The 11,648-nt window shown below is 40.2% G+C and overlaps 1 protein-coding gene across 2 annotated transcripts in view; it reads right to left on the bottom strand.

Annotated features, from left to right (window-relative positions):
• Window positions 1-3,701: 3,701 nt before the first annotated feature.
• LOC117399949 (sorting nexin-31-like) overlaps window positions 3,702-11,648 on the bottom strand; it is a 30,300-nt gene continuing 22,353 nt past the window's right edge. The window contains exons 12-14 of one of the 2 annotated variants that reach the window (XM_033999413.3): window positions 11,276-11,353; window positions 10,827-10,883; window positions 3,702-6,348 (exon numbers count right to left, since the gene is read on the bottom strand). In XM_033999413.3, the coding sequence (XP_033855304.3) occupies window positions 6,250-6,348; window positions 10,827-10,883; window positions 11,276-11,353 (234 nt within the window). In that variant the 3' untranslated portion in view covers window positions 3,702-6,249. Of the gene's footprint in view, window positions 6,349-10,826; window positions 10,887-11,275; window positions 11,354-11,648 lie in introns of both variants that reach the window. The other variant, XM_033999412.3, reaches the window with a different exon arrangement.

Genomic DNA, 11,648 nt, shown 5'->3' with positions numbered 1-11,648 from the left:
TTAAGTGTAGAGGGAGATTTCCCTTCATCTAACAGTTTCTGTAGAAACTGTAATATCACAGCCTTAGGGCAGGATATTGGGTCATGGCCCTCAGACAGACACCAATCTTGAAACAACTGCCATTTGTACGTATATTGCGACCTAGTAGAGGGCGCTCTGGCGCTCTGAATGGTCGAAATCACCGCCGTCGAAAGCCCTAAGGCTGACAGGCGCTCCCGCTCAGGGGCCAAGCCCATAGCTGCATGAGCTTGGGGTTCGGGTGCCATAGCCCTCCTTGGGCTTGGGACAACAGGTCCGTTCGCAGAGGGAGCTCCCTCAGGCGACCGTGCAACAACTGCACCAGACTCGGAAACCAGAACTGAAGGGTGTACCCGGTGAGTATAGTTTTGTGCACCAAGATGTTGTCGGTGCAATGTTGCCAGAACTGGAGCTGTGGGACAGTGTAGGGGTGGGTTAACAGCTGCCTGGGATTTTCAGGGCTGTTTTGGCTGCTCTCGTTCGCGAGGGGCCTGGCCAGAGCCACGAGTGCGCCACCTTCCGCGCTGCACTCTTACAAACGCGGGTTGGCCGCGCGCTGATGCACCTGAAGGGAAGGTTTTATTGCCCCGTGGGTGCGCCTGCTGCTGTGGTGGTGATCCTGTGGCCGCTTCGGCTGGAAAGGCTTATTCGGCCACATCCTAGCCATTTGCTGCAACGCCTCACGCGCCTTGGCGGAGCGTTGCAGCATCTCCTCCACCGCCGGGCCAAATGTGTGCCCCGGTGTGATTGGGGCATCCAGCAATGGAACCTTATCAGGCTCCTGTACCCTTGCCTGCAAGAGCCAGAGCTGCCTCCTTGCCACCACAAGGGATGCGATGTTCCTGCCCTGAGCTCGCGCGTTTAGCAGCGCCAGCTTCACCAGCAGCTGAGCGACTGTACCCAGCTCGGTCCTAAGGGCAAGGGACGGGCACTCAGGTAGGTCTCGAATGAGCGCCGCACCGCCTGGTAGACCGTTAGGAGGCTGGCCATGTTTGACAGCCTGACTGCCTCTGTGGCCGCAGCGTACCCCTTTTTGAGGTGCACCTCCGTAATCCTGCATTGCTTGTTCAGGCATGCAGGATCCTTGGTCAGCCCAGATAGCGTTGGCGTCTTCACCAACGCAGCGCCCATCGGTGGGAATGACGCCAACCCAGTTTCGCTTGCCCCTTGCATAATGAAGGCCGAAGCCTTGCGAGAAGTGGCAGGGGCAGAGGCCGGGCCCCCTAGGTGGACTGCACCTCCTTCGTAAAGTCCGGGAATGCCGGAAGCATCCTGGACTGGTGGGGCTGGACTGAAGGCGACTCAAAAAGAGAACGCCGAGGTTGCTCGATCCCCAGATGGCGAGTTGCTCGCTCCACTAGTGGCCAAAGGGGGTCGTTGGTGTCCAAAACCTCCAACTCAGACTCATGCTCTGAGTGGTGAGACACCAATTCCGCCTCCACGCTATCCTCTTCGAGAAGAGGTTCCCCTTCAGACGCATCCCTGGAGATGACGTCAACGTCCCAAACCCCCTGGGGTCGTTGCACAACCTGGGCGGGCAGGGGCTGCAGCGGAACCGTTGGCTGGTTGGCAACTGGTCCGACTAAATCATCTGTGGCCCGAGGCACCCTATTGGCCAGAGTGATGAGCAGGGACTGTTGGCCCATCATGACCTCCATGAATTGGGACAGCTTAGAGGTGAGCTCTAAGACATCCAATCTGTCCGTATGGTACTTTTCGCGACGAGGGGAACGGGAGAGTCCCCTTCGGCGCGGTGACCTGGAGCGGGATCGTGATGTCCGGCAGGAGCGTCCCCTGTAAGGAGAGGGGTCTCGCTGTTGTATTGATGGTCTGCGGGGTTGCCGAGCGTGTCCGCTGCCGGGGGATCTCTGACCAGCTGTCAGCTGGGAGGACAGACTCCTGGACAGCCGCAGTCTAACGGGAGTCGCCGTTGGCGGGACAGACAGGGTGTGAGACGACCCTGAGGAGGGGGAGTGATCCCCAACCCCTTTCCTCGCCCTCTGGCAAAGAGTCCGCGCAGGCTCCACACACGAAAGTAAACAAAAATGCGATGCTGAAGCAAAGCATGAAGGAAATATATAAGTATAATAAAAAAATATATACAAATATATAATCCAATCTAACAATAATAATTACTCCGAAGAGTATAACTGAAATAAACTCGGAGAAGGGGCAAAAAACAGCTTCTCAAGCCTAAGCTTAGTGAGTACAGTCAGTTAAGCTCTATTACCTACTGCTACCGATGCTGAAGACAAAAGAGGAAGAGAGTCTCTCTGCACTGCGTATAGTAAGACCCCAGGGGCGCGGGCTTACATGGCAGCTCGCGCAGAGGCATATCAGCAGCTTTGCTATAAAGCTCAGCCAATCCCTACTGCCTGACGGCAACGTCTCATACCTTGATGATTATTTTCGACTTGAAAGGGAACTGGACAAGACATAAAGTATCCTACTTTATATGTACTACAATATATATATTGTAGTATATATAAGCAGAGCTAAATTGCAACTCAAAACAATTAGAAATAGGGTGAATTTTGTGAACAAAATCAAATAATTTCTGGGGACATGTAAGTGAAGTGGTATCTCCGATACAGTTCATTTTAACTGGACAACACTGTTAATGGAACTTGATTGAGAGGATAATACTATATAATGATTTAACCAGATTTCAATCCTAGCCTTTTTTTAGTGGTAGCTAGCAGGCAACAAATAACAATAGATAAACATTTCCACAGCAGCGCTTCCCTGCTCCCAACATTAATACATTATTCTCTGCTGAGTCAATCATATCAGTGAAAATGGGCAAAATAATGTTTATTTGACAGTGTAACCCATGTGCTAGGACTGAAACGCTGGTTCACCCATCATACAGCAGCAGTCTACCTTAAAAGTGGCTGTATGGCTTCAATAACCTGCAAGAGACACACGTTGTCAGCAAGTTCATTTGAAGTGTGCCATTTCAAAAGGTAGTCATGAGAAATGTGGTAAAAAACAGAATAAATAGATAGTATCCATTTGGACATTTTTATGCTATGTCAATGTGGCAGTGTGCCCCGCCCGTGTGTATTTTATATTTATATGTTGCGTGTGGTGTATTAATGTTGGTGTATATGTATTAGGGAACAGGATATAATGTGGGGTTATGTAGCACAAGTGTTATAAAATGTATATTTGTATTTAGACACAAGGGTGGCACAATCACTTCTCGTGCAGATTAAAAGGGGTATTTGTATAGAAGCACGGGAAGTGCACAAAGTAGTTCACGTGCAGATGTACCGAAATTCTGATTGAATGATTGATTAGCAATCCAATCTCGGTACAGCTGCCTAAAAGGCTGAATGTTTCACTCACTCGGGGTTGGATATACAGTAAGGATGTACGGGAGAGAGACAGAGGAGATAAGTTTAAGAATTAACAATTGCTACCGTGTTGGAGGGACAGCACGATACTTGTGTGTTTAGTGTTTGTCCCGGTTGTTAGTGTCTGTCTGTTGTGGCCAAAGTGTTTTGTGTACAGTGTTTTTCATTTGTTTAACCTTTTTATTTTGTTCATTTAATAAACGTACAAGCAGCACATTTATCATTTCCCCAATCTGCTGTGGATTCCTTTCTTTTCACTCACAGTGCTGTGTGTTTGTTCTGGGTCCAATGTCATCGCTCAAGCCAGCTTGCCACAGTCAACAATAGGCAGAATGTTTTATTTATTTAATCACTTAATAACCCTTAGTAACTATGCTCCACAGGAATACACACAGGAATATATTGCAGAATATATAGTAGAGTACATGGACGAAAATGTTTCAGCAATCATTATACATATGATTAAGACTATTGTATAATAGAGGCAGGCAACTTCTATCCACGAGGACCATTATAGTCAACATTTAATTGAGATAAATAAACAATTAAGAAAATATTGAAAGTTTCAATTAACATTTAAGCAAAAGTACAAAAATAAATGTTAGCATCGATTGCTGTCTACTGCACATTACACATTATTTACACGAGCAGTATTTATTGCTGTAGTCATGTTCCCCAAGGCGTTCTTGTTCATAGCCTGAATATTTATTACACAAGTCTAGCAAACATACTTTAGACTCTCAGCCTAACAGTCTAAAACAAACCAAGTATATAAATGTAGTGTATAATGAACATTTGCATCTCACATAATTTTAAGAACCCATCTCCTGCAATAATAATGAGCGCTAAACAAACCATACTTGATTCTAATATTCTTTAATGGTTACATCATTTTAAATGATCTTTTTTATTGCAATGAGGGTAAACTCTAGGACCACTCCAGTATTATTTTATTAGGGCTCTTCAATGTCTACAGATGTACCTGTTGCTTGATACCAATAAGCCCTCATCAGTTTGTTAAGGTTAAAGTAGTTCTCTGATGTGCAGTTTTGAAAGAAACATATTATATTGGGTATTTTCATTTTAAAACATAACATGTGGTACTACACTAGAAAATAAAGGTTCTTGGTTTGCTTGACTTGCCATGTGGTGAATCTGGTACACCTCAGCAGTGTTTCAGGGTCAAGCATCAGACTGGATGCAAAGCACGTCCGTCATTAGGGGAAGCATCTGCTTGGTTATAGTTATGGATGTACATGTAATGGAAAATCTATGGAATTCAATTTTAGCTACAAGCACTTTAAACCAAGTATTACTTCAAATGCTCAATCAGAATCCCGAGGTAAACATCAGTGTAAACTGAAAGGCGTCTCTACCCAAAACGTGTGTCAACTTGGCTCAGTTTCTTAGTTTTCCCCTCTATCGTTTAAGCCCGTGTTGAAAACACATGCTTCAGGGGTTTCACATAAAACCAATTATTATCAAAAAACAATAATTGGAAAAAAAGGTGAACAATGTTGTTTTTCTGAAAAAGGATAAACGACAAACTACGGGAAAAAGAAAGGACATTTTTGTGATCAAGATGGGAACATGGGAGACTAGTAATGGTAATAGACTACAGTGAATGGGTTAGGCATTTAAAACAGAGCTTGTGCTTAGATGTGTAGACTAATTATGTATCTAAAGAATGAAATTAAAATCACTAATTAAAAAAAAAAAAGCTTTGTAGGTCAACAGACACATTTGTAGTAGCCTTCGGCTTAGGTGTCAAATTAATTCAAATGTGTTTCTGCTTGGTTGCATATAAAATGAGCTAGAAGATTTATTTATTTATTTTTTAATTCCTATCTATTACTTTAGCCTGCAAGTATCCGAATATTGATTGACCGGCTTACTTTCTTACTTGACTCCAACAATACAATTTCCCTGTCTACTCATTATAGTTGTAAAGCAGAGTGGGACTACAAAAGCCACTCTCAAAACACAAGAGTCAGAACAAGCTATCCACTTTTAACTTAAGTGCACCAACATCTTCTACATAATGGAATGCTTTTGTGCAGTAAATACATTGACATGGGCTTGTCACTCAAACGTGATGTCTAGGGATAACCAAGCCATATGGTTTAGAAGTGCTGGTTTCAATGCAACTTTAAAAACAGCAGTATATACATACAAAAAAATAAAAAATAAGACAAAATAAAAGAATGGGCTGCCGATGCAAACTCATCCCAGTTTCTACCTCCTTTGGGAACAAATCTAAAATCCTACAATGATAGTTTTTGCTGGACTCTCTGCCTTGTATACTCGGGAACATTTGTTAACATTGGGTCGCTGGTAGGGATATGAAAAAAGCTTCCACTGCTGTAAAGACATGGATATCTGTAATGTTTATATTGGATCTAGATGAACAGCTGGTGCTGCTTGCACCCCATAAAAATAAATCCTGACAAAGTGGACCATGATATTCCAATCCCCTGTGTGCCTTGATTGTATAGTCATTGCCAAATAAGGTACAGTTGTTTCAGCTGTTTGGTCAGTTAGTTAGCAATGAACAAGAGGGTAGTAGTGTGGGTGTGTGAGTGTGTGTGTCTAATCTACAGTAAATCATCTTCTGTGTGTCTCCAGTTAGCAGGATTGGAGAGATTAAGGATGGCTCAGTGTTGTGGGGGTGGGGGATAGATTATTGTAACCCTCCCTTGCTGAGCCAAGATGTAGGGCACCCCAATACAGTCGAAACAAAAGCCTGTGCTGACAATCTTTACATAAATATCAAACATCACTGTATCACCAATGATCTGGGAGGTTGGCAGTGGGCAAACCAGAAACAAATCTTACACAATGTAAAAAGACAGCACGTGCCGTTTTCTTCATTTCAGAGGTCCTTGTCCTCAATGCCTTCAAACACGTTGTCTTCTTTGCTTCTGCGGACAGCAGACTTGATCCTTGTCAGTATTGGTCTGGCTTTGTCAGTCTAGAAATAAAAAAGAATGCATTGAAATTAATGAATGAAAGACCTGTCTCCCTTAACAGTGTATGCATGGTATTACAGTTTTGATACTCACTTCTTTTTATCTGTTTTTTGACATGGTGCTAGAAAAGGAAACCAGTGATGTTAATCTTCAATATTTTTTTTTGTTTATATAATTAAATGCCATTATATATACAGATGAATCCGCTTTATATCATGATTGCTGTGCAGGCATAATTTGTGATATAAAGTGGGTCATGATATAAACCAAGTTTCACGTTTGCCTATGACAGCACATTACGAGTGCGAGAAGAAAAAGAAAACTAACAGTGAATTAAAGAGCAGTGTTTTAATACTGTACATTTAGTCGTTCTTTACATTTAAACACATGCATATAGTTTACTACAGGACAAATATGTTTTGTATCAATAACTGGAACGAAACAATGTCATCTAAAAAAGGCATAAATTGTCAACTGATGAGAGCCATCTATACTTGGGTGTTTTCTTTTTGTGTGTGTGCATTTGTACAGACTGTTAATTTGGTGACATTGGAGTTTTGTAACTGAACTGTATCCCGTTAAGACCGCCCACGCAGCAGCTGACAGGCTGCACAAAATGTCAGTTTATCAGCCGAGTTGATTATTGGTTGTTAGTTGCGGTGAAAATGAATTACTGTACATCATGTGGTTACTTAGTAAAGCCGCGGCCATGCGGCATTTGACAGGCTGCACAAAACGTGACAATAAGTGGGTTTGTGAGATGATATTGAGGAGGTAATTTCTCAAAAGAACCTATGGTGCATGGCGAGTGCTTTTTCAAAAATCGTGATAATAAAACAGGGTATGATATTAAGCGAGGGGATATAAAATGGGTTCATCTGTATATCTTTAAATATCTAAACCAGTGGTTACCAACCCCGGTCCTGGGGACTCACTATGTCTACTGGTTTTCATTCCAACCGAGCTCTCAATTACTTAACTAGACCCTAAATTGAAATGATAATTTACTTAATTAAACCTTTTTAATTATTTTCAGCTCTTAATCAATTGCAGAGTTTAAGTTACTTATAAAATGTTATAGCTCTTGAAATATGCAACTGGTGAGGGCTGAAAGGCATAAATTGGCAATATCATATGGGAGATACTGAAATTGAAGAAGGGAACTATGAAAAAGACCTAGGAGTTTATGTTGACTCAGAAATGTCTTCATCTAGACAATGTGGGGAAGCTATAAAAGATGCTCGGATATATTGTGAGAATTGCTGAATTTAAATCAAGGGAAGTAATGTTAAAACTTTACAATGCATTAGTAAGACCTCACCTAGAATATTGTGTTCAGTTCTGGTCACCTCGTTACAAAAAGGATATTGCTGCTCTAGAAAGAGTGCAAAGAAGAGCAACCAGAATTATCCCGGGTTTAAAAGGCATGTCGTATGCAGACAGGCTAAAAGAATTGAATCTATTCAGTCTTGAACAAAGAAGACTACGCGGCAATCTGATTCAAACATTCAAAATCCTAAAAGGTATAGACAATGTCGACCCAGGGGACTTTTTTGACCTGAAAAAAGAAACAAGGACCAGGGGTCACAAATGGAGATTAGTAAAGGGGCATTCAGAACAGAAGATAAGAAGCACTTTTTTTTACACAGAGAATTGTGAGGGTCTGGAACCAACTCCCCAGTAATGTTGTTGAAGCGGACACCCTGGGATCCTTCAAGAAGCTGCTTGATGAGATTCTGGGATCAATAAGTTACTAACAACCAAACGAGCAAGATGGACTGAATGGCCTCCTCTCGTTTGTAAACTTTATGTTCTTATGTTCTTAAAACAATTAAAAGGGTCTAACTCAATAAATAAATCAGTTAAATTAAGGGTCTAGTTATGCAATTGAGAGTTCAGTTGGAATGGAAACCAGCAGACACAGTAGGCCTTCGGGACTGGTTTGGGAACCACGAAGCTAAAACAATATTAAATGAAAGGATCTGCCAGATTAAGTTCATTCTGGGTTCAAGTAATAATAATAATAATAATAATAATAATAATAATAATAATTCAGAGGATAGAAAGGAATGTTTACCCTAAAATCAGACCCTAGTCACAAACAGTTAATAAGTTCAGTCATGTGACATTTCATCTTGTGAAAATGGTTGCTTTTCTGTTGTTTTTTTTTATTTTATTTTTTTTCAGAGGTTGCTGTGACTGGCAAATGCAACAGGGAGCAAGATGTATGCTTACTTTAATATGGTGTGTGGATTACTGGAACCAAATCTTTATACAATTCAAAATGCAAAGCTTTAAAAATATCTTTGAGAGATCGGCTTGCTATTACAAATACGGAAAGAATCTGAAACCAAAACAACTGGCTGCGTATTTTATTCTGAAGTCGTCAAATTATAAATGGATGACACAAAGTGCACCATTAACAAAGAATTCCACCGCCCCCATGCACATCGCATGTCCAGTGCACATTACACTTTCAATTTAGAAGCATCAGGAAATATCTTTATTCTGTAACTGAACATATTAAGAAAAGGTTGTCTATTTAAGAAACGTTTTGCACCCTCCTAGCTGTTGATAATCATTCTGCTTACTCATGCAAATGAACAAGTTGAGCTCTCAAAATAAATAATATTATCTACATTTTGCATCTGAAGGAAATGGGGAAATTCCACTTAAGGTCCAGAGGGACTAAATGAATGCACTACATTTTTTAAAACAAAACCCCCCACACAGCCCCAAGGCAATGATGCCAAGGCAATGAACTGGTACCAGGACAGATCTGTGACAGTTATGACATTAGTTTTATTTATTTATTTAAAAAGTAGGGGGATTTATAACATAAACCAGCTGTTCTAAAGTACAAAAAAACTTTACCATGTCCAGTGTAGTCCCTGGCAAACTTAAAACTATTTTAAAACCCTGAAAAATGAGTAAATGGAATTTTTAATTTATGTTCAAGTGTTTTAAGTATTGCAGGAAGATGGCCTAGTGCTTTTAAAGCAGAAGTACATGTTCAATAAAATAAAGACATAAGGTAGGTTAGAATTGCAGTGTTTTTTTTTTTTTTGATATGAAGTTTTCTTTTTAAACATAATATTTAATTGTGTTGACCTGCCTTCAGCTCACAAATGATTAGTTTGAGACAGTTGCTTGGACAGCAGGGAATCAGTTTTTCCTGATTTTCTAAAGATTTGGTGCCCTTAGAAAAGCCTTGCTCTATTTTATCACGTCTGTTGCCTAACCTTCAGACTGCCTTCCTAGACTCCCTGCAGTATCATATACCGTCACACCGATGTCTGCTAAACAGTAACTCAGTAAAGAACACATTGGTTTAGTTTGATGGATAATAAACTGCAGGTGATCAGTAAGCAGCCTTAAACATTAACTAAACAAAGAATATTTAAGCTAAGAACGCACACAGTTACATACACCCCCTTGTTCATGTTTAAATAGTATATTCACACTTTTGCTTATTAACTACTTATTTTAGTTGGCAGTGCAAAACTACAAAATTGAGCACTCTGCTCTTAAGTAAATAAGTGTGTGTTATTGTTGCTACTCATATTCGCTGAAGGGAATTTGAAATTAAACTTCCCATATTATTTTACCAGGCAAGTGCTGCCGATTTTAAAAAAATAAAACCAAAAAATTACAAATGCTTTTGAATTTTATTAAGGGTTTATGCTGGAAGCCTAATTGTTTCAAATGAATTTACTTTAGAGTGAAAACACTTCCTTGCATGTTATTGCTGCTACCCTGATCAAGACAGCTGCAAGCAACAGAGCAGTGCTGTAACAGTTCTAAAGGGTTCAGAAGCAAATCTTATTTATACGCTGATGGGAAATTCAAAAAGACAATTCCCATAGCTCATTATATTTTATCAGGACCTGTGGCTGCTGTCAGCCACTCTGGACACTGGAATACAGCTGGATCATGTGCTGCCCAACTCAAGAACAGGAATACTGCATTTCAACCAGGGGCCCCTCAACAGGACAAATTCAGTGACATACCGTAGAACTCTAGAAAGACTAAACTAAATAGAACGGGGGAAAAAAGCAAAGTGCCAGCAACTCAAACATCATAAAACAAGGGTATTATTAATTTGTGCCATATATTCCATATATATTTAATTTTCTTGTTAAAGGTGAAATAACAATTCATTATAATTAGCTGAAACAAGAAAATGAATAATTGAAATACAATTATTAAAACAGTATATTGTTAAATTAAAATCCTTTTTTTTTTTTTTTTGGATGAGTACTTTGAGAGTTTCCAACCCATATACTTGTTACACACATACATAAGAAAGCTGCATTTAAGAATTGAGAAGAAAAGGAAACAGTCCAATTTGTATTATTTATTTCTAGTCTGTTCTAAAGTTCCCTCTGTCGTTATAGGTGAAACTTACATGTAACTAAAAGATACAGCCCTGACCTAAGAATTCAAGGGGTGTGCAGTGTGTGCTTGACAAGGCACTCACCTTCATGTACTGGAAAAAACTCTGTTTCTTCTTAATTTGCACATCAGGCATTTCAATCTGCTAAAAGACATAAAACACAGCATATTAAGGTTGTATGACTAATTAAGAAACTCTTGCAACTTAAATGCACAAACATGCAGGACAGATGCAATTTAAACCCTGTGTCCCTGTATGATTTGTAGCTACAGAAGATCCAAGCTGGTCAAAAGAATAAAATAAAATACATCTGGGCAAATATGATATGAATGCATGCATGCTCATTTAAAAAAAGCATAAATAAATGTATGTAAGGATGGATGGATGGATGTGGGCATTAATTAAGCTGCTGCTTTGGTGTCCACATGCAGGAGATTCTGTTTTAACTGAATCATTATATGCAATAACTTAAAATGACTAAATATTACAACTACTGGAAGAATAACCGAAGGACATGATACTTCAGCACTTACCATTTCACTGTTCATCTCAAGATTCTTTGCTGCGTGTTCTGCCCCAACCTGGTACATGAACGTGCTCAGCAAAAACGCCTGGAGAAATCAGTGTCAGCAATCAGAAACATTGGGAACGTTAAATAAGGCTTTTTAACAATGGAAATGTTGTGTCTTGAACAGACCATTGTGGTACAGAATTCATTTTTAAAATACCTATTACGCATTAGTAGAATGTGTTAAATTAAAACTTTTATCAATTGGTTTCATAGACCCTCAATAATACTAAATAAGCAATAAGTCCTGCAGGGTTGTCTATTAGATGCACAGTTGATGTCAGGTCTCCCTGTGAAATGTATAGGAAGACCATTTGTGCCATGTTATAATTTTGGAA

Source organism: Acipenser ruthenus, chromosome 4 (genome assembly GCF_902713425.1).
Source record: "Acipenser ruthenus chromosome 4, fAciRut3.2 maternal haplotype, whole genome shotgun sequence".
NCBI lineage: Eukaryota > Metazoa > Chordata > Actinopteri > Acipenseriformes > Acipenseridae > Acipenser > Acipenser ruthenus.
This window is presented reverse-complemented; position numbering and strand designations above follow the sequence as displayed.